The sequence below is a fragment of the Malania oleifera genome, chromosome 3, assembly GCF_029873635.1.
Source record: "Malania oleifera isolate guangnan ecotype guangnan chromosome 3, ASM2987363v1, whole genome shotgun sequence".
In the NCBI taxonomy this organism is placed as follows: Eukaryota; Viridiplantae; Streptophyta; class Magnoliopsida; order Santalales; family Ximeniaceae; genus Malania; species Malania oleifera.
In genome coordinates this window covers 91,054,027-91,077,481 of record NC_080419.1, presented here as the reverse complement: position 1 = coordinate 91,077,481, position 23,455 = coordinate 91,054,027, and the positions used below count along the sequence as shown (strand labels likewise).

Genomic DNA, 23,455 nt, shown 5'->3' with positions numbered 1-23,455 from the left:
TGGATTTTAATTTGTGTAAATTATATGTAGAATTTTTTTAAATCCACACAAATCCATATTCAAACACAAAATCCAAATTTTAAGCATTACCTTATATAAATTTTAAAAAATTGAAAAATAAGTCGTCTTTTATAATTATTTTGAAAGGATCTTGAAATTTTAAAAATATGCTAAACTTTTTATAATTTTTTGGAAAACTAAAAAAATATTAAAAAAAATGAAAAATGCTTTCAATTTGGATGCTTCCCTTCGTAATGTGCACAAGGATTTTCCAAGGATGGAAATAACATCAACAACCTGTGGGTAGCTTTAATAAATCTCATTCAGACTCAACCCAACCCGGAAGGAGAAGACCCTCTGCCGTCACATTTCTTACAGTATTTCTTGTGTTGATTAGTCGCCGTATTAGCTGACTCATGCATGCATGTCAAGATTACTCTGCAGATACTTTCTATTTATTTTTTTTAAAAAGGTCGTTTTCTACTTCATTCAACGCTGCATTAAATAATTTATTGGCTTCACGCTCAGAAGCAAGCTAGCATTTCTGTACAACTTATAAAAATAACTTTCATTAAAGTAGTAACTTTCAGTTGTGACCAATCCGTACCTATACCGTGATTGGAACACTTGTGAGCGAGAGTGAGAGAGAGTGAGAGAGTGAGAGAGAGTGCAGAAGATAATAAAATAACTGCTTGCGGTCCAGCGACTAACAATTCCAATTAAGAAGCTCTTCTATCATTTGCATCGTAATGTTCTCATCTTCAGCCACGGGAGCACCTTCTGCAACCCCACAGCTCGCCAACGGCGGCGACTCAGTACCGTCCAAATCTTGTTTCTTCTTTTTCTTCCCAAGCTCAACCCGCATGACCCAGTTGGAGCCAGAGCGAGGCCCCGCTCGCTTCTGCCATACGCCTATGTGGGAGCTGTCGGTGTCAAGCCTCAGGCATGTGAGAGAAGGCGACGGCTCCTTGCAGTACTTTCTGAGTTTTGCGGTGAGGATTTCAGACAGAGCCTCCGATGACAATGGGTACCCATTATCATTATCCTCGCTGGCTGCCTTTGTGGGCTGATCTTCTGGGTTATCACTAACATTCTGCACCACCGGAAAGTTTGTTTTGGCGTTCTGCCCATTCATCAAGATGGCTGCCTGATCGTAGGCTCGCGCCGCGGCCTCCGCCGTCTCAAAAGTGCCCAGCCATACCCTCCTCTTCCTGGAAACAAATAATAATAATATTAAATAAAGAGAGAATGATAACAGATAACTGCAGATATGTACGTAGCACGTAGAAAGTGATAGCTGCAGATATTACAGTAATGGATGGCGAATTTCGGAGACCCAAGAGCCCCACTGGCGCTGCCTGACGCCTCTGAACTTCTTCGTAGGTACCATGTTCTGATGAAAGGTTGCAGAGAGGATAACTGCGCGCAGAGGGAGTTATATATGCAAATGTGGATATTTACGAGAGGGATATGTGGTGAATTAGGGCATATGGTTGGAGCAAGGAAATGAATTGGCCGGCGGAGAATCGTATCATATTAATATGTAGAAAAATGGAAGTAGGCATGAGTTGTCGGTGTAAGGATGGAAAGAGAAGTCAAGCTAGGGACTGGGTATGTGCAATTAATAAAGGCTTTCAGCTGCACTACACTGATTGAAACCACAGGCCCATGGAGACAAAAGTAAATGCAGCTAGAGCAAGCTGCAACCTGAAGTCACAACATCTCCACCTAAAACCCAAAAGAAAAAGGAGAAAATGTGTCGTCCCAAACCCAAGGGATGGGGTTCCAAATCGTGTGTGTCCATATATACATATGCCTGTGTATGTGTGTGTCTATTTCTATATATTTCTATTTTGTCATCATTTACTCTTATTTTTTGGACATTGAAAGTCTTAAAGAAATGCATTTTATAAAGATGAAAATGTTAGAGCTCTCGCCGTCAAATTTCTGATGAAACAGAAAACTGAAGCAGAAAAATTGAAGCAGGAAATTGAGAATGAAAAATGAATTTTTTACTTAATGAATTGATTTGGTACAAAGAGGTATTTATAGAGTTAAAATACAATAACAGAAAGAATAACTAATTTTCTTCATGTTTGCCTCCTTTGACACATGTTTCTTTAGAGTTTAACTTCATTTTCTCAATCTGTGAAGCTATACTCCCACACCCCCCTCAAGATGAACATGTATATTAAGAATGTTCATCTTGCGAAGAGTGTGATGAAACTAAAGAGAGCCTAAAGGCTTTGTGAATATATCAGCTAACTGCAATCTTGAAGGAATATAAAAAAGTTTAATAATGTTTTGCTGCAGCTTTTCTCTAACAAGATGGCAATCAATTTGAATGTGCTTTGTTCTCTCATGCTGAACTGGGTTGGTAGCAATAGATAATGCTGATTTACTATATGTATAAAGTAGTGTTAGCTGTAGGTGGCTAATATGTAAATCTTGCAAGGCAAAAAGGAGCCACTGAATTTCACATGTTGTTGTAGCAAGGGCTCGATATTCGGCTTCTGCAGAAGATTTGCTAATGGTAGCTTGTTTTTTACTTTTCCATGAGATCAAAGAGTTGCCCAGGAAAACGGCAAAACCTGTTACACTCCTTCTAGTATCAATACACCCTGCCCAATCACTATCGAAGAAGGCTTTTAGCTGCAATTCTGATGAAGAGGAGAAGAAAAGACCTTGTCTAAGTGTAGCCTTTAGATATCTGAGAACTCTAATGGCTGCTTGGTAATGACTAATAGCTGGTTTGGCAAGAAATTGACTTAGAACTTGAACTGAATATGCAAGATCAGGTCTAGTGATTGTTAGGTACAATAATATTCCAATCATCCTTTTATAAGCTAAAGGATCTTCATAAAGATTAGAATCTGTTGCTGTAAGTTTAAGATTTGAATCCATTGGAAATGTAGCAGGTTTAGCACCAAGAACTCCAGTGTCTTGAAGTATATCTAAGGCATACTTTCGTTGACAGATTGATATGCCCTTTTTAGACCTCGCCACTTCCAAGCCAAGAAAATATTTGGGTTCCCCCAAATCTTTAATTGTGAACTTGTCATGTAGGAAATTTTTGAGCAAGTCAATCTCTAGTAAACTGTCACTAGCCAGTAAAACATCATCAACATATACTATGAGTACTATAAAAGAGGATTCTGATTTCTTAATGAACAAAGAACAATCTGAATTTCCTTGAGTAAAACCATATTCAAGTAGAGCAGTAGATAGTTTTGCAAACCATTGTCTAGAGGCCTGTTTCAAACCATAAAGGCTTTTGAGAAGTTTGCAAACTTTGTGTTCTCCTTTAACAGCCAATCCAGGGGGCAATTCCATATAAACTTCTTCATGTAAGTCTTCATGTAGAAAAGTATTATTTACATCTAGTTGGTGAATATGCCAATTTTTAATTGCTGCGATAGTAAGAAACAACCTTATAGATGTGATCTTGGCTACTGGAGAAAATGTATCAAAAAAATCTAAGCCTTCTTGTTGAGTGTAGCCTTTAGCCACTAATCTGGCTTTTGTACCTTTCGATAGTGCCATCTGCCTTGTATTTAATTCAAAATACCCATTTGTAGCCAATGGTTTGTTTTTTTTTAGGAAGAGTAACAAGTTCCCAAGTTTTGTTTAACTCTAAGGCATTTAACTCATTTTGCATAGCAACTTGCCATTCAAGTATTTTGTTAGCTTGGTTGTAGGTTTTGGGTTCTTGGAAGGCTTAAATGGATGCTAGAAAAGCTTTATGATATGTAAATAATTGATGGACAGAAAGAAAATCAGAAATAGGATAGAGATTACCTAAATTAACCGAACAACCAGCAGAAGCAAATGATGGAATTGTGTTTGAAACAGTAGAAACATTACCACAATAATATTCCTGCAAAAAAACTGGTCATTGTTTAATCCTTGAAGACTTTCTTAGTTGCTGTGTGTTAGGAACAGATTGGTAGGATTGAGGAATATTAGAACAATCCTGACTATTGCGGAAAGAAGATGACTGAGAATGTAAAATTGAGTCATTAGAAGATAGGTTCTGATTTTCTTGAATTAGAGAAGGAGAAGTTTGATTATTTTGTACTTGATAAAAAAAAAAAAAAAAGAATTAGTTGGAGGAAATAGAAAGGAGTGTGTCTGAGAATATGAAATAGGTGGAAGAGCTTCGAAAGGAAAGTTGTTTTCATAGAAAACTACATTTTTGGAGATGAATATCTTGTTTGTATTGAGGTCCATCAGCTTATAGCCTTTTATATCAGATGGATAGCCTAAGAAAAGTCATTTTGTGGCTCTTGGATCAAATTTATGTCTGTGATTTGTAAGTGTTGAGGCAAAAACAAAGACAGCCAAAAACTTTGATATGGGAGAGATTAGGTGCTTTGTTAAAAAGCATTTCAAATGGTGTTTTATTGTTGAGAAGGGGGGTGGGAATTCTGTTTATAATGTGTGCAGCAGTTAACACACAATCACTCCAGAAAGTTAAAGGTATATTTGATTGAAACATTAAGGCTCTAGCAGTGTTTAACAAATGTTGATGCTTCCTCTCCACAATTCCATTTTGTTGTGGAGTTTCCACACAGCTTCTTTGATGTAATATGCCATAATCATTATAGAATTGGGTTAAAGAAAATTTTGGGCCATTATCTAATCTTAATGTTTTGATAGAAACATTGAATTGTGTTTCTACCATTTTATAAAAATATTTGAGTATAGAAGGAACTTCAGATTTTGTTTTGAGCATATAAACCCAAGTGCATCTTGTGAAGTCATCAACAATAGTAAGAAAAAATTTATAACCAAAATATGAAATAATACCAAAAGGACCCCATATGTCATAGTGAATCAAATCAAGCATTTTATTAGAAAAAGATTGAGATGCAGGAAAAGAAAGCTTTCTTTGCTTTGCTGAATGACATATATCACAAACATCTAAAGAACTAAGAGAAATGGATGATTCTAATTGTTGAAGAAAAGGTAATCTTGAGGCAGAAACATGTCATAATCTATAATGCCAGAGATCCAATTGAGGTTGATTAATAGCTGAAACAAAAAATGAAGAATTAAACTGTTGTGGATTGCAGGTAGCTTCTTTTGAGGTAGTTGAAGACAAATGGTAAAATCCATGCTTTTCAAATGCAATCCCAATCATCTTCTTTGTTGATTGTTCCTGTAAAAGGCAATAAGAATCAAAAAAGAATACTGAAAGATTAGATTCTGTTGTTAATTTGGAAACAGGTAGCAAATTAAATGAAAAATTTGGAACACACAACACATTTTGCAAAAATAATGTTTTTGAAAGGCAGACAGTGCCAATATGAGTAGCTGGGACAGAAATGCCATTAGGCAAACTAATGGAAGTATTAATTTGCTTGGGTGTAGAAGAATATAAGTGGGGTGAACAGATTATGTGATCTGTTGCACCAGTATCCAAGATCTAAGAGAAATTATGCTGTGAAGTTGAAGAAATTGAATAACAAGAATATAGTAATTTACCACAGGATTGAGAAGTAGCAAGATTCACAGACGGTGTAATTGATGGATTTGAATTTGCAAGTGCTAGTAGTTTAGTAAATTCCTCAGAAGTTAAAGAAAAACGTTGATTCTCATTACTGTTTTGAATGTAAACTTCTCCAGATGAAATGGCAGCATGGGTAGTGGGAAGATTTCTTTTTCCTTTGGGTCCAGTCCAACTAGGAGGATAACCATTAAGTTGGAAGCATTTGTCCACTGTATGTCCATTATATCCACAATGAGTGCAGCATAAAGAAGACTTCTTCTGCTTGTCTTTGGAGACCTTTGTCTGAAAAAATTGATGAGTATTTTGTTTGACTAGCAAGGCATGGGTTTCATGACATACTGAATTTGTTAGTTGTCTTTGACTTCCCTCTTGAAGCAATAAAGAAAAAAATTTAGCCATGCTTGGTAATGGGAAAACAAGAAGTAATTGACTCCTTACTGAAGCATAGGAATCATTTAACCCAATTAAGAACTTTAACACATAGTCAGATTGTTGGTGAAGTAGCAAGAAATCAAAAAGATTGCAGGTGCATGATGCCATTTTTCCACAGCTACAAGTTGGTAATGGCTTGTAGTTAACATACTCATCCCATAAGGTTTTGAATGCACTAAAATATTCAGTGATTGATGAAGAACCCTAAGTTATGGAGCTTAAAGATTTTTCAAGATAAAAAACCCTTGGGCCATCACTTCTCAAATATCTTGTTTTCAATTCATTCCAGAGATCTACAGTAGATGCTACATAAAGCAAACTATTTCTAATATCCTTAGAAATAGAATTCATGAGCCAAGAAAGAACCAAATTATTTGCACAAAGCCAAGCAGTATGATGAACATGCTGATTTGTAGGAGGAGCAGTAATCGAACCATCGATGAAAGCTATTTTGTTCTTGACAGTTAGAGCCATAGTAATCGATCAACTCCAAGCAATGTAGTTGTCTCCCACAAAAACTTCTGAGACCAATATAGAACCTGGATTATCACTGGGATGAAGATAATATGGGCTTGAAGAATCTTCTGAAGGATTTACAAGGGAATCAGCTGATAAACAAGAAAAATCTAAAGCATTTGGAGGATTTGATTCAACCATTTTTCAAGAAAAATTCTTAAATTACAGGAGTTTGAATTGTAGAATCAGAAAATATAAGAATCATGAAATTCTTGAATTGTAGAATTCAAGAATAGAATTCCAGAGCAGAAATTTTGAATGAGAGAAAAAAAAAATTCAAATCAGAATGTATGCAAGAAATGTAGGAGTAGAAAATTCTGTAGGAGAAAAAAAATTCTAGAGCAAGATAGAAAAAAAAAAAATTATATGTGCGGAAGCAAGAATCAGAAATCTTACTTTGATACCATGTCAAATTTCTTATGAAGCAGAAAACTGAAGCAGAAAAACTAAAGCAAGAAACTGAGAATGAAAAATGAATTTTTTACTTAATGAATTAATTTGGTACAAAGACATATTTATAGAGTTAAAATATAATAACAGAAAGAATAACTAATTTTCTTCATGTTTGCCTACTTTGACACATGTTTCTTTAGAGTTTAACTCCATTTTCTCAATCGGTGAAGCTATACTCCAACACCTTGAGGCCAGTGGTTGACCACCTTACTCCCTTGGAAAGGTCTGGGTTTGATCCCATAGGGTGGCATTTTTCACTCAACTTTTGGAAGGGAAAGGGGAGATCATAGGGTAGGGGTGGGAGGGCGGTAAATATGCATGTTAATTTCTTCATAATCTAAGCACTTTATAATAAGATGAGATTTAGTTTTCTAAGGAAACTGTTTCTCCTAGGGATCTTAGAACTACTTATAAAAATGCACTTTTACTATAAGAAAACAGATATACGAGGACAATAATAGGGGATAGTTAAAATAAGTTGTCCTTTAAAATAAGGATAAGAGTAATATTGGGGATGATTATATTTCTAGTCTCCTAAAATGTGTATAGCACAACATAGGGAATGAAAAACCTAAGAAGGAATGAAATTAGCTTTCTCGTGCACATGAAAAGTTCCCTCCTTTAAAGTTCCTATAGCTCACTCCTCCATTATCCCTTTGTTTGCCCCATCTTTGATCGCTACTCCACTCTCTAGGCTTTGTAAGTGCAAAAGTTTTCCTTAGTCCATCAAGTTTCAACTCTCGGTCTCTTGTCTCATCAAGTGTGAGTTCTAGAGTTGTTCTTTAAGGAGGATGAATTGTTTACAAGCACGTCATTGATATTTCCGTTCATAGCACCTATAGTTAGTTCCTTGTTGGGTAATTGTAGAAAAAATTTGTCCTTGGATTAGATCTTTGGATTATTTTTTGGGTTTTGATACTCTTTCTCTTCATGATTAAGGGTTTCATATCTTCACAGTTAGGAGTTTCCTCCTTGTAGACAACAAACAAAAACTTGCAATTAGATCAAATGTTAGGCAAATTATTGACTCCAATTTTGAGTACTCAAATACCAAGCATTTACACTACAATTAACTAAAAAGAATTGTCACAAATAATTCCAACATAACAAAAAATTATAATACATAAGGAATCCATATTCTCCATTCGATTCTAATTTCTTCTCCCTCTTTTGCATTTTTTTCTTTTGTTGGGGTTATTTCATTTTGTTGTTTTCATTGCAGATTTTTTGTTTTCCAATATAGGTTTCTTGTTTAATTCACCAGAATCTCTCTTTTCTGTTGCATTATTTTGCATTCTTAACTGCGGCTTTGAGGTTTTTATTACTTTCGTTGGAGATATATAGAGAACCTTCTAACTAAGTTTTATGCTATTTTCCTCTTTTGGGACGTTATTATGATTTTTTTCTTGATCACTTTTGATTTGTTTTGCTATTGGATTGTGAAGTCGATGTGTGATCCCAAGAGGGGGGGGGGGTGAATTGGATATTTAAAATTTTATCTGAAAACTTAATCAATTTCTATTATGATTTTCACAAGTCATCTTAACTTCTCAATAACCCTAGTGTTTTCAGAAACTCAATATAAATATGCGTTGAGTATAAATAGGCTTATGCTATGATTTCAATTAGAAATTAAACTTCTCAAAAATAGTAGTATTCACAACAGATATCAGTCAATAAAAAATATGCTTAACTATAGCATATTTCAATCAACAAATATATGCTTAACTACAATAGAGTTGTTTCAATGATTCCAATAATTATTCAACAACACAATGAAAGTACAAGTATTCATATCATTCATAGTAGATACATATAGAAATAAATATGTTTAGAGATATGGAAGAGATGGGGAAGTGAATAACACAAGATTTTTTACAAGGTTAGGTGATCCGTGCCTACGTCCTTGCCTCAAGCAATCAACATTGAGGATTCACTATACCCTCCTTTAGTAGGTGGAGAAACCTCTCTCCTTCAATGGGCGGAGAAACCTCTCAAGCAAAAACACCCTTTCGCTTGTTAATGACTCAATCCCGGAGTCATAAAATACACAAAATTGATAATAGCAGAGTTGTACAAATTATGCTTTCTAAAAAGGATAGATTTGTACACATGTAATACTCTAATATATTCTTAGAATAATATAGCTACGAAGCTCAAAAAGTTTGGAAGAGTTTTATGGTTTTGAAAAGTTGTGCGCTTGAAAGAATAAACTCATAATAGGTTTTTATGACCAGACAATGCTAATCCAATAATATTTAATAATTTACGTAATCTCTTGTCTAAAACATGATTAGGGTTAGTTATTTATATGTAGTGTTAGCCATAGTGGCTAAGAGTTCTCATTCCATCTTGTTTTGATGACAACAACCCATTAGTAGTTCTTAGGTAAGCTAATATTTTTCCTCTAGTTTAGTTCAGATATGCAGGACAATTCCAAAGCAAGCACAAGGGTCAGATGAATATCGATGAAGCAATGAGCAAATGACCATTGCCAAAGTTCAACACATGGAACATCTGGAGCACAACCAACCAAAGCGTATACGAAATCTTATATTGTTTGTATAATTGTTGGGTTGTGTGAGAGGTATGATTAATATTGTAACTTTTGCGCGTGTGACGTGTTCAAGAGTAACTTGCAAGAGACGTGCAATTGCATATGCATTTAGTTCATAATAGGTTAGAACATGAAAACCGAGTTTACACATGCATATTGAGTCACTTAATTGCATAAGAGGTCAAATGAGCTATTAAACTTAGTTTTCTGAAAACAACATCCTCCAACTCATTTTGGACAAGTTTTTAGCATCATTAGATCGTGTATATTTCATTGGCACTTTTCCTTGCATTAGTTTTCTCATTTTGAGGCTCATTAGTGTGAAAAACCAGGTGAATGGTCGACCACTACAGGAGAATGGTCGATTAGACATTCCAGTAGCCTTCTTTGTGAAAAGACCAGATGACTGGTCGACCACTACAGGGGAATGGTCAACCATACGTTCCAATAGCTAGAAAATTTTCACAAATAAAGTGAATGGTTGACCACTACAAGGGAATGGTTGACCATTGATGGTGTATGGTCGACCACTGCAGGGGAACAATCGATCATTGATGGTGTATGGTCGACCATTGGAGATGTATGGTCACCCATCGACCTCGGGCAGAAAGCATTAAATGCACAATAACGACTAGTTTTCACCTTGTCTCTTCTCCATTAATGCCCAACAGCTATCCAGTGTATTGCTCATCCTCTTGGCCATAAATATGAGCCTTTAGCATTCATTGAACATTGATTGAGCATTTTTTGTTGTTGAGATAATTTGTGAAAGCATTCATTCTAGGTTTTCATTTTGATTAAGTTCTCTTGCACTCTATTGTTGTTTACACATCACCTACAAAAGAGAGTAGTGTGAGGTTTCTACTTGTTAGATCAACTCAAGAAGGAGCATCATATTGTAATATTTTCATTTATTGTTGTTTGTGAATCTTGAAGGCTTTTGGTGAGCTTTCGTTGAGGTCGTTCTTGGTGAACACGTAGGGTTGAAGCTCTTGGTGAGCAGCTAGGTTGTGTACACTTGTTGTAAAGGCTTCTCTAGCTTGAAAGGAGATCATTTAGTGAATTTGGGAATCCTTGAGTTGGTCTCAAGGCATGGACGTAGGCTTGGTGCTGAACCACGTAAATATCGTCGTGTTAAGCTTTTCTCACCCTATCTCATTTATATTGCTTACTTTTTATTATTTACTTTGAATATAAATTATGATATAATACTCTTGCTTCTTGCCAAGATAATTTTGTGATTGTAGGAAATTTTCGTATCCGTGAAAAGTGCGAAGAACGTCTATTCACCCCCCTTCTAGACGCACACCTGGGCCGACAAGTGGTATCAGAGCGAGTTGCTTGACCTTCGAAGTAACATCTAAAGCATAAAGTTTCAATGGAAGACATGTTAGCCCAAGGAAAATCCATTGACTGACCACAAAAGTTCTATAGAATAAACCATCTGGCATGGAAGGACCAAATGACAATTTTCATTCAAGCATACAACTTGAAGATGTGGAATGTAATCACCGAAGGAGACTACGTATTCAAGGATGAAAAAGGTGAGATCATACCGATCAAGAAACTGTCAGATGTCGACTCAAAGCTGGCACAGCTAAATTTCAAAATGAAAAATTTTCTTTATTGTGTTGTGAATGACAAAGAGTACAACCGTATTTGCAGTTGCAACACGACAAAGGAAATATAGGAAAAGCTCCAAGTAACATATGAAGGTACATCTTAGGTTAAAAATTCAAAAATTTATGTGTCAATTAAAGAATATGAAATGTTCAAAATGGAAGAAGTTGAATCAATTACTTCCATGTTTACACATTTTACACATATAAAAAATGGCTTGAAAGCACTTGGTAGGGGATATTCTATGGAAGACAACATGCAGAAAGTTCTTCATTTCTTGCAGGAATCGTGGCACGCAAAGTCTAAGGAAGTTGAAGAAGCAAAGGACCTATCTAAGGTCACTATTGATGAGCTCATTGGGTCTCTCATGACTTACGAGATCAAGAAGAAGAATGCTGCAACTGAAGTAAAAAAGTAAAAAAAAAACTACGTACATGGCCTTAAAGACCGTAAGCAAGAAGGAAGTTATAGAACAGGAAGAGAGCGAAAATGATGAAGATATAGCTCTCATTACCAGAAGAATAAGAAATTTCTTACTAAACAAGAAGGTTGCTAAGCAAAAGATAAATAAGAGAGAGTCAAGAATAAAGTGTTATAATTGCTAAAAGCCCGGACATCGGATGGCTGAATGTCCTTTATTCATAAACAAAGGCAATAATCAGCAAGGGGAGAAAATGAAATATAAAGGCATGAACGCAACCGAATGGGATGAACTTGATGGACTCTCTTATGATGAAGAAAATGAAGAAGAAGTTGCAAATTTTGGCTTCATGGCAGATGAGCTAGATGAGGTTTGCTTGAAGGCCTCTTCGATGAAGAACAAGTGGGTCGTTGACAACGGATGTTCAAGGCACATGACGGGAGATGCCAACAAATTCACTTCCCTTTCCTACAAGAAAGAGGAGCACGTGACATTCGGAGAGAACGCTAAGGGAAGAATCATCGCCAAAGGTAAAATAAGTAACTCATCTCTATCTATTGATAATGTTGCACTAGTAGATACACTTAAGCATTACTTGTTGAGTGTTAGTCAGCTATGTGACAAAGGTCTTAATGTTTTATTTCAATTTGCACAATGCTTAATAACTGACTTAAATGGAAACATCATCTTAGCTGGAAAAAGTGAATCAAATGTCTACACCATTAAATTTGATGATATTGATACTTGTGATGTTAGATGTTTAGCCGTAATAAGTGAAACTAGTTGGTTATGGCATAGCAGGTTAGGTTACGCTAACATGGATCTATTACATAGACTATCCTCTAAAGAACTAGTGAATGACTTGCCTAAAGACAACTATGTTAAAGATAAAGAGTGTACGTGATGCCTGTCAATATGGAAAACAAAGTAACTCACCTTTTAAAACAAAGAAAATGATCTCCACCTGAAGACCTTTAGAACTAATACATCTTGATCTTTTCGGGCCAAATGATTTTGAAAGCAGAAACAGAAAATTGTATGCATTTGTTATTGTTGATGATTTCTCTAGATTTTCTTAGGTTATTTTTCTTGCAAACAAGAGTGATACTTGCAATGCTTTCATTCATTTTTGTGGAAAATTTCAAAATGAAAAAGGAATGCCAATTGTTCACATCAGAAGTGATAGGGGAAGATAATTTAGAAACAAAAAATTAGAAGACTTTTGCAACAAAAATGGTTATTCACATAACTTCTCTGCACCTAAAACCCCACAACAAAATGGAGTAGTTGAAAGAAAGAACTGAATACTCCAAAAAATAGCTAGAACAATGCTAAATGAACACAAGCTTCCAAAATACTTGCTATGTTAGTAGCCGTGTGATGATTAGATCTAAAATAGGAAAAACCCCATATGAAATATGGAAGGGTAGAAAACCAAACATCTCACACTTTAAGGTTTTTGGATGCAAATGATTTATTTTAAATGATTGAGACCATCTAGTAAAATTTGATTCAAAATCCGATGAAGGGATTTTCTTAAGGTATGCAATAAACAGTAAAGCCTATAGAGTATTTAATAAAAGAACCCAAATTGTTCTATAGTCAACTCATGTTGTTTTTTATGAAACTAACCCATATGCAACCAAAACAACAGTTGACTTGGATGATAAAGTAACTACCATGAGAGTTGAAAGAGAACTTGAGCAACTTAAGTTAGATGATGAACAAGATAAAAATTCCCAAGAAATCAAAAGTGATCATCAAGAGTCATCACCTAAGGAAGAATCTAAGGAAGAAAATCAGGATCCCCCTAGACCAAGGAAATTCGTTAGAAATCACCCAATTGATCAAATCATTTGAAATCCATCCCAAGGAGTTAGTACTAGGTCTCACATGAGAAGTGGATGTAATCATATAGCCTTTGTATCCAAATTAGAGCCTAAGAACTTTGAGGAGGCTGAAAATGATGAGAATTGGATCATAGCCATGCAGGAAGAACTTGACTAGTTTGAAATTAAGAAAGAAAGTATGGGAATTCATTCCTAAACCCAAAAACACAATGATAGTAGGCACAAAATGGGTGTTTAGGAATAAGAAGAATATGGTAACATTGTAAGAAACAAAGCAAGGCTTGTTGCACAAGGGTATAATCAACAAGAAGAAATATACTATGATGAAACTAATGCCCCTATAGCGAGACTTGAAGCCATTAGGATGCTACTTGCCTTTGCTTGCTATAAATACTTCAAATTATTTCAAATGGATGTAAATAGTGCCTTTCTAAATGGATATATAAATGAAGAAGTCCATGTTAAGCAACTCCCAAGATTTGAGTGCCAAGCACACCCTGAATATATATTTAAACTCTTAAAAGCTCTTTATGGACTTAAGAAAGCACCAAGAGTATCGTATGAATGTCTAAGTAAGTTTCTTTTGGAAGATGGTTTCCCAATAGGACGATTTGATACTACCCTGTTCTTGAAACATAAAGAAAATGATATGCTTATCATATATATATCTATGTAGATGATATCATTTTTGGTGTCACAAATAAAAACATGTGCAAAGATTTTGCCAAGACTATGCAAGAAACTTTTAAAATGAACATGATGGGAAATTTGACATTCTTCCTAGGTTTGCAAATAAAACATATGAAGAATGGGATTTTCATTAATCAAGCTAAGCACATCAAGGACATGCTCAAGAAATTTGGACTTGAAATAGGAAAAAACCAAAGCAACCCCTGTCGGCTCTATGAGTCCAATCCTGTTTTGATAATGACAAATCACTTGGTATTCGACTTATGCAATTGATTTTGTGAACATGACCATGATTTAGAATGCACGAACAGTAAACTTGTATGGAAGCCACGAGAAATCAAAAGTACATATCACTTGGCGCAATCCATGGAACTAAAGGAATAAAAAGATGATGAAGCAAGCTTTAAGTTCAAGATCTTTAATGGAATGGGTATTTAGAATTGAATGTATTTACATATGTCATATGATATAACTCGAAGCTCAAATATACCCTAGACAGACCTTAGGGCTCATGCATTTCATGAAAAGTACACTTACATTAGTTCTAAGTTGAAAGAAATTTTTCGACGCAAATTTTAAAGGCCTCGTCGACGAACTCAACGGCCTCGTCAAAAACGTTTGAAGGCCACTCGGCAATGAACATTGTTTTCTCATCGACGAAAAAATATTGAGAGCCCAAAAAGTTCAAAGAGTGCTCTCGTCGATGAACTTACCCATTTGTCGACAAAGGTTAGGGTGCTGATTCACATTTTAGCGCGGACATAGATGAAAAATCTTTTTTTCAAATGATCCAATGGCTAAGATTTAATATAGGGTCGAGAACACTTATAAAAACAATTGCTAAACCCTAGAGCCTAACTTTTTGCCTATCTTTTTAGAGCCTTAAGCATATTGCATCAATCTTGGGCATACCTTTGGGAAGCTTTGAATATATTGCTAAGAATCGTTGCCTGCACTTCAAAGAAGTCACATTTGCTTAAGCATTCACATATTCAAGAGCCAAACAAATACTCGCACAACTTCTGCTAAATCTAGTTTGATCTTGAGGTTTGAAAAAAATATTTTATTGAGCTTTCAATTTTTTATTAATCAGTCATCTTCTCCATTATTTGTTTATTGAAAAATCTTTTTGGGAGCAAGAAAGTTATTTTCCCATAGTTATTTATTTGAAAATATTTGGGAATAGTATTCTAAAGTTTTGAATCCTTGTGATATTCAAAGTTATATTTTTATCCAAAGAGATCTACTTCATTGGTGCAAAAAGTATTTGAAAAAAATATTATTTAAATATTTGAAATGTTCAAAGTCATATTTTTTATTCAAAGATTTAATCTTACGAGTTATTTGATAGCAAGAACTTAGATCTGCATAATATTCAAGACTATTTTTTAAAAGATCTTATTTAATATTTTTTTTGCATAAAGTGATTTGAAATCAAACCCTAAGTTCTCCAAAACATTTATTTATAAAAATTATTTTTGGGAGATATTGATAAAAAGGTAGATTTGTGAAGCACATCATTCTTCTTATAAAGATTATATTATTACATACATACTAAGTTTCAAGCATTTATCATATGATTATATGTTAGGATTTATCTTGTACTCACTAGCTTGGTTAGAAGCATTTTGAGTTGTTGCAAAAATTATAATCTTTATTTTGTATACACAGTTCAGGTTGTGAACTGGGATTGAGGAGGAAGCTATGCGTCTTGTAAGCAGTAGGTTGTAAGGGAAGCTCTAGGAGCGGACTTTTAGTGGAATTCTTGAGTGGTTTGCTCAAGGCGAGGACCTAGGCTGAGGTAGGCCGAACCTCATAAAAATCAAATTTGCATCTCTCCTATCTTTACCTCTCTTTAATTTTCGCATAATCTCATTGTGTGTGTTGAACTTTTGGTACGTGCGAGAGTAATTGGGTAACATTGTATGCTTGATAAAGATGCACATAAAATTAATTAATTGTGAAACATTTGAAATTGATAGTTTTCAAAATTAGAACCTTAAGGACCTATTTTTTCAAAAAAACTACCCAATTTGCCCCCCTCTTGGGATAACACCGTAATTCATATTTGGTATCAGAGCAGGTTTACATAGACTTAACCGTTAATTTTTTAAATGATAAAATGACTGCTGATGGGTCTATTCAATCCAGGTACACTAGATTCACACACATCACAAATTCATTAAATGATCTTGGAAAATCTCACCTTACTTATGAGTTGGTTAGGAATATCCTTAGGGGACTGCCTCCAATTTGGGAAGCTAAAGCTACTACTATAGCCGAAGGAAGGAATCTGAAAGAGATGTCGGTTGATGAATTGATTGGTTCACTCATCACGTATGAGCTAGTAATAAATGAGAGGAAAAATGAGCAGAATAAACCAAAGGGAGTTACACCTCTTAAGGCATCGTCTAGCAACTCCAATGAAGGAAGTGACTTAGAATAGAAGATGACACGGCCATGCTAACAAATAAGTTTAGAAAGTTCCTAAAGAAGAATAAGAAGTTTAACAGAAAATTTCACAACTCGAAATCAAAAAGAGGAGAGTCTATCAAGAGGAAACAGAAGGAAGAGCCGCCAACTTGCTACAACTGCCGAGAGGTTGGACACATTAAGCCTGAATGTCCTAAACTAATGAAAGTCTCTGAGAAAAATAAGAAAGCTTTAACAGTCGGTTGGGACACGCACAACAAAAGTAGTTCCGACACTGAGTCCAGTGATGATCTAATAGCCAATTTGTGTCTAATGGCACATGATGATATTGTGGTACAATCGTCTTTCTCAGCATCTTCTTATTGCTCCAGTGATTCTGAAAATGAAAATGGCATGCTTTCTTATAATGAATTGCAACAAGAATATTTGTACACTCTTAAAATGCTTAAGAAGAAACTAAAAAAAAAAATTTGATTTGAAATATAAAGTAAAAGAACTCTCAATGTTTATTGAAAAACAGAATGAATCTCATGCATCTGTGGTAAAAGAAAAAGATTTAAAAATTGAGGAATTGGAAAGAAATTTGAAAGAAAATTCTAAAATTATTTATAAATTCACAGAGGGCCAAAGTAACTTTGAAAGACTTCTTAGGGCACAAAGAAATTCCCTTGATAAAGAAGGACTTGGTTTTAATGGAAAGGAAAATTTGAAACAAAAACATTTTTACATGAGTTATTTTGTAAGAGAATCAAAAGCTTATGCTCCATCAAAAGACTCTTATAAATATACTACTTGCTTTAAATGTAAAAGGATGAGTCATATAAAATTTGATTGTCCTTTTAAGAACAAAGATGTCAAAATGAAAAAGGTATGAAGAGTCAAAGGAGATTCAAGAACTAACCCCCGTGGACCCAAGAAAAAATGGGTTCCAAAAATAATTACTTAAATGTTTATTGCAGGTGTCCTTGAGATCATCCTCCTCGAAAGATAGATGGTATATGGATAAAGGATGTTCACATCATATGACTGGAGATAAAGCTAAATTCGCATCCATCACACCAAAGGACGAAGGATTTATCACTTTTGGGGATAATGCAAAAGGAAGGATCATAGGTGCTGGTAAAGTTGGTAACGATTCATCACTCTCTATAGATGATGTTTTACTGGTTGATGGTTTAAAAAATAACTTATTAAGAATAAGTCAACTGTGTGATAAAGGTTATAAAGTATCTTTTGAACAGGACAAGTGCATTATTGGATATAAAATTGATAACAAAATTCTATTCATTGCTGAGCATCATGAAAATGTATATACCACTAGCTTTGATAACTTCTCAATATGTGACATGTTTCTCTGTTTTGAATGAAATAAGTTGGATTTGACATAGGAAACTGGGACACGCAAACATGGACTTAATAACGAAACTAGTTAAGGGAGACTTAGTTAAGGGATTGCCTAAGACAAAATACGTGAAAGACAAAATCTATGATGCATGTCAACTAGGAAAACAAGCAAGATATAGTTTTAAGAAGAAGAAAATAATCTTTACTACTAGGCCACTTCAAATGCTACACTTAGACTTATTTGGTCCAAACCCAATTTAGAGTTTAGGAGGAAAATCATACACATTTTTTATAATTGATTATTATTCTAGATTTACATGGGTACTATTTTTAGGTCACAAAGATGAAGCATGTGAACAATTTATTAAATTGTGCAAGAAAATTCAAAATGAAAAGGGATACACTATCACTAAAATTAGAAGTGATAGGGGTAGAGAATTTAAAAATCAAGGTATGGAAGAATACTTTGATTTATTAGGAATATCTCATAATTTTTTAGCTTATAGAACACCACAACAGAATGGTGTAGTTGAGAGGAAGAATAGGTCTATACAAGAAATGGCTAGAACTATGCTCAAGGAACATAAACTATGTAAGTATCTGGGCCGAGGTAGTAAATACCACCTGTTATGTTCTAAATGGAGTCCTGATTAGACCGTCTCTAAATAAGACTCCATATGAAGTATGGAATGGCCATAGACCAAACATCTCATATTTCCATGTCTTTGGCTGAAAGTGCTTTGTACTTAGAGACAATCAACATTTAGGATAGTTTGATGTGAAATCCGATGAAGGTATTTTTCTAGGATATGCCTTAGATAGTAAAGCCTATAGGATATATAATAAATGAACATTAATCGTTATAGAATCCATTCATGTTGCATTCAATGAATCCAATCCATTTGCTCAAACGATTAATGAGGATGAAATTAAGATTAATAAAGAATTTGAACAATTGTCTGTTGAAAATAAGTCAAATAAGAACACTGAAGTTAAAGAAACACCTTTTGAAGATAATCAAGTAGAAAAAGAGGTTAATGAAATACCTAGAGAATGGAAGTACATAAAGAACGATCCTATAGATCAAATTATAGGAAAACCATCACGTAGAGTAACTACATGATCCTCACTTAGAAATATGATTAGTCATTTTGCTTTCTTATCACAAGAAGAACCTAAGAATGTGAGTGAAGCAATTGAGGATGAATCATGGGTAATATATATGCAAGAAGAACTAAATAAGTTTGAGAGAAATAAAGTCTGGACATTAGTTCCTAGACCTGAGGATAAGACAGTTATTGGAACAAAATGGATATATAAGAACAAGAAATATGAACATGGAATAGTGGTTAGAAATAATGCAAGACTAGTAGCTCAGGGATACAATTGGGAAGAAGAAATAGATTTTGAGGAAACCTTCACACCTGTACCTAGAATGGAAGCCATTCGAATGTTGTTAGCTTATGCAGCTTTTAAGGATTTCAAGTTGTATCAAATGGATGTCAAAAGTGCATTTTTAAATTGCTACATAAGTGAAGAAGTATATGCAGAACAACCCCCAGGTTTTGAAAATCATAAGCATCCAAATCACATTTACAGACTAACTAAAGCCTTGTATGGTTTAAAGCAAGCTCCTATAGTTTGGTATGAAAGGCTAAGCGGTTTTCTACTGGATAATGGATTTATTAGAGGAATGATAGACACAACACTTTTCATCAAATCTAAGAATGACAACATGCTCCTAGTACAAGTATACATAGATGATATCATCTTTGGAGCAACAAATGAAGATGTAACGACCCGAAAAATAATGATATTTAAATAATAAAGAGGGAGGGAAATGGAAACAAAAATAGAAGGAGGCAGCAGACTTCGTTGACGAACACAGGGATTCGTCGACGAGGGCATGTTTCGTCGATGAGAAGATACCGAGAGAATGTTTTGGGTGATTCTGAATTTTGTCGACGAAGGGGAGAGTTCATTGACGAATTTCTTATTAGACTCATCAACGAGATGGCGTGGCTCGTCGACAAAGGCTGCAGTATAAATAGCCCTAAACTTTGCTTAATCGTAGAAAAATCAACAAAAATATTCCCCTCTCTCTCTTATACGGTCCTTCCCTCTTCTTTCTTCGATTTTGGCCCCGTCAAATGTCGGATCAATGATCTAAGGCCACCACAATGCTCCTGACGGAGTTCTCTTCAAGTTTGCTAGGGCAGATCATTGGTGGGATCGAGTTGGATTTCTTCCCAAAATCAGGGTAAGATCTTTTATTCAGTTTTGGTCTTCTGGCAGTTGTAGGAAATGATGGAGACAAAGAAATAATGACAGTTTGTTCTGGCGAATGTTGTTTTCAAGGTGTTGAATAAGAAGCCCCGCGGGTGTTAGACCAGTATACCATAGGGGCTTTTCCAGTAGTTAGGTAAGGGAAACATGCTATGCTAGGAAACCCTTTTAAGATTTCAGTACGAACTATATGTTTTTACCAAATTATTATTTAGATTATTTATTTACATTTTCCAGAACCTAATGATATTAATATTTATTTGTGTGGCTTGGGTTGATAACAAAGTAGTACTATATTTATAGAATTTGTGAATACCATGTTTATAGTTATTAACAGAAATACCATAATATTTGCATGTTTATAGAATGACACATTTTTCAGTGTACAATATACTTAAAAATATGCATTTTCAGTAATTTCATAATAACACACTTATCAGTACCATAACGCCCCAATATACAGATATTCAGACAGCAATTCAGTTATACAGAAATAAGATTTTCAGTCAGTTTATTTATACTTTTAGATAAATTCTATGGGGTTATGGTTATTTCAGAAACCACAGTAAAAGCATCTGACCCTGATGGATTAGACAGTAGAGCATGGTACCATAGCTACAAATATTCAGTTCATAGCGCAACCACTTTACTCAGATAGTAAGTGGTATGAGGTCGATCGTGCCCACGTCGGGACAGGCTCTTCATCAGATGACTTACCCTGGTAGGCTAGCTAGGATAGGTTCTGCCTTCGGGCTGCATAACCCTGTCATGAGGGGTTAAATCATGACATACAACCATCGAGGGAAAGTTTCTCAAATATTATAAGTAGATTTCTAGAAATAGTATTATGAAAATTAAATTTATATAGTTTGAATATATGTTATTTATATCAGCATTTACAATTTCAGTTATCCATGATATTATTTCTAAATCAGATTATAAATACATAAATATAACTTAGTAGTCACACACTAGCAATAGCATGTTTCGTCTTACTGAGTGTTGGCTCATCCCAGTGTTGAATTGTTTTTCAGGTGAATCAGCTAGGCGAATGAAGCAGGCTTGCAGGTAGAGGGGCTGTTGTACTGCCCTTTTGAGAGTGAGTATTATTTTTTGAGTGGAATTTTTTGTAAACCCTTGGTATCTGTAAGAGTAGTTTTCGAGAGAACAACAATGTTTGTATATTGTGGGATGATTTAACATTCTCGTATTGTATTATGTGTGGTCTTATTTAAGATGATTGGCCTTCTGCTGTTTAGTTTAATGATTGAATTTAAAACTAGGGAACAATATTTTATTTTATTAGTAGGTCGTTTCAGAAGAGTTGTGCAATGAGTTTGCAAGTAGTATGCAAAATAAGTTTGAGATGAGCATGATGAGAGAACTCAACTTCTTCCTAAGACTTCAAATCAAATAAGCAAATCGTGTAATTTTTATAAATCAATCAAAGTATATTAGAGACTTGCTCAAAAGGTTTAATATAGAAGATGGTATAACTCTAGGAACACCAATGAGCTCTTCGTTAAAATTAGACAAAGATGAAACAAGGCATACCAGTAGATGTTAAGCTTTATCAAGTGATGATTGGTAGCTTACTATATCTGACTACTAGCAAGTCTGACATAATGTTTAGTGTATGTTTATATGCAAGATTTCAGGCTGCAACTAAAGAGTCCCATTTATTAGCTATCAAAAGATTAGATACCTGATTGGAACAATTGAAGTTGGTTATGGTATCCTAAGTATACCTCCTTTGAGATTATCAGCTATCTGGATGTAGATTTTGCCAGTAGCAAAGTAGATAGAAAAAGTACGAGTGGCACATCTAATTTCTTAGGACATTCGTTAGTATCTTGGTTTTCAAAGAAGAAAATTCAGTTGCTCTTTCCACAGTTGATGCATAATATATAGCGGCTGGAAGTCGTTGTGCTTAAACGCTATATATGAAACAACAACTTATCGATTTTGAACTACACTACGACATAGTTCCTATAAGATACAACAATACGAGAGCAATAAACATTTCAGAGAATCCTATATCACATTCATGAACTAAGCATATAGAAATTCGACATCATTTTCTTGATGAGCATGTGCAAAAAGGAGATGTGTGCGATACCCCATAGAAGAAAGGCTTAAAAGGATTAGATGTTACTACCCTTTCTTTTTGGGAGCCTTCCTATAAAAGCTCCACAGTTAAGCGTGCTTGCCTTGGAGTAATTTTGGGATGCGTGACCTTCTGGCAAGTTTTCTCAAGAAGTGTGTGAGTGAGGACAAAACACACTAAAAAGGACGCGTGTTGGTCTGTGGGACCAGTCATTAGTCCGATAAGGCCCGCCCTCTGTTGTTTTGTCTAGGTGGAGGAGGAGAAACGCAGCGCTCCCTAGCAGACCCAGGTTGGGGCGTTAGAAAATGGTATCAGAGCTGTTACCCAGCCAGAAGTGTGATGAGATTCACATCGCCTGAGTTTAGAAATTTGGGTTTGCAATGAGGACGTTGCGTTCTGTAAGTAGGTGAGAATGTGATACCTCGTGGAAGAAAGACTTTTAAAGGATTAGATGTTACTTGTCACGCCCCAAACCCGCAGGTGGGTCCCAGGTGTGAATTTGAGTAACCTAACCTGTCTCTGTATCAATTTAAATATACATGATACAATACAAATAGAGGGTCAGACCCCGTGGGGTGAACGGATGCCCACATACATACATACAAACATCCATACTCATCCATAATACGTAGTGAAATTCGGTCTTTTATACATGAACAGTGTCATACTAGAGTCTATACAAGCTAGGATATACATCCCTATAATACAAAACATACCCCAAGTGTCTACAAAACTATATCGACAACCTGGATACCAAAACTCGTACCTAATAGGTACTAGTAGTAGCTATGACACCCTTGCTCCCAGATGCTAGGATGCTACTTACAGCTACCTGAAAGACCTAGAAAACATTGTACATACATTCGGGGTAAGACACCTCTCACTAAGGAAGAAAACAGGTTATATCAGCGTGTGGCATACCAGTGTTATTTTACATACTTCATAACACTATAAAATACGATACAGTTCGAAACATTTCCATATAGTTTCATACATATACATACAGTTCCATACAGTTCCAATATTTTCAAAAACCATTCCAGTACATACGATACCCAAAACATACAGTCAGTGTTGTCACACTAGTACGCAACTACACAAGGTCACCTCATCTCATAGTGATTTCATTGCTACATACGCAACTATGCTGCGGTGACCGAGGCCCAATAGTGATTACATTGCTCCATACGCACCTAGTCTCTCATCGATTACATTGCTACAAACGCAACTACAA

At 35.1% G+C, this 23,455-nt stretch overlaps 2 protein-coding genes across 2 annotated transcripts; both read right to left on the bottom strand.

Moving 5' to 3' along the window:
- Positions 1–476: 476 nt before the first annotated feature.
- LOC131151074 (ethylene-responsive transcription factor SHINE 2-like) lies at positions 477–1,779 on the bottom strand. The gene is made up of 2 exons (XM_058102253.1): positions 1,311–1,779; positions 477–1,211 (listed from the first exon to the last, which is right to left on the bottom strand). The coding sequence occupies exons 1-2, from the start codon at positions 1,388–1,390 to the stop codon at positions 707–709; spliced, it is 585 nt and encodes a 194-aa protein (XP_057958236.1). The 5' UTR covers positions 1,391–1,779; the 3' UTR covers positions 477–706.
- A 447-nt stretch (positions 1,780–2,226) lies between these two features.
- On the bottom strand, positions 2,227–3,543 carry LOC131151424 (uncharacterized mitochondrial protein AtMg00810-like). Its single transcript, XM_058102670.1, has one exon. It carries the CDS (start codon positions 3,541–3,543, stop codon positions 2,227–2,229), a length of 1,317 nt encoding a protein of 438 aa, XP_057958653.1.
- Positions 3,544–23,455: the final 19,912 nt, after the last annotated feature.

Excerpts from the sequence above, each read along its gene's own strand:
- LOC131151424 (XM_058102670.1), bottom strand. The coding sequence starts at position 3,543 with ATGGCACTATCGAAAGGTACAAAAGCCAGATTAGTGGCTAAAGGCTAC.
- LOC131151074 (XM_058102253.1), bottom strand. The coding sequence starts at position 1,390 with ATGGTACCTACGAAGAAGTTCAGAGGCGTCAGGCAGCGCCAGTGGGGC. Across the intron at positions 1,212-1,310 it reads GAAATTCGCCATCCATTACT|GAAGAGGAGGGTATGGCTGG; the intron begins GTAATATCTGCA and ends ATTTGTTTCCAG.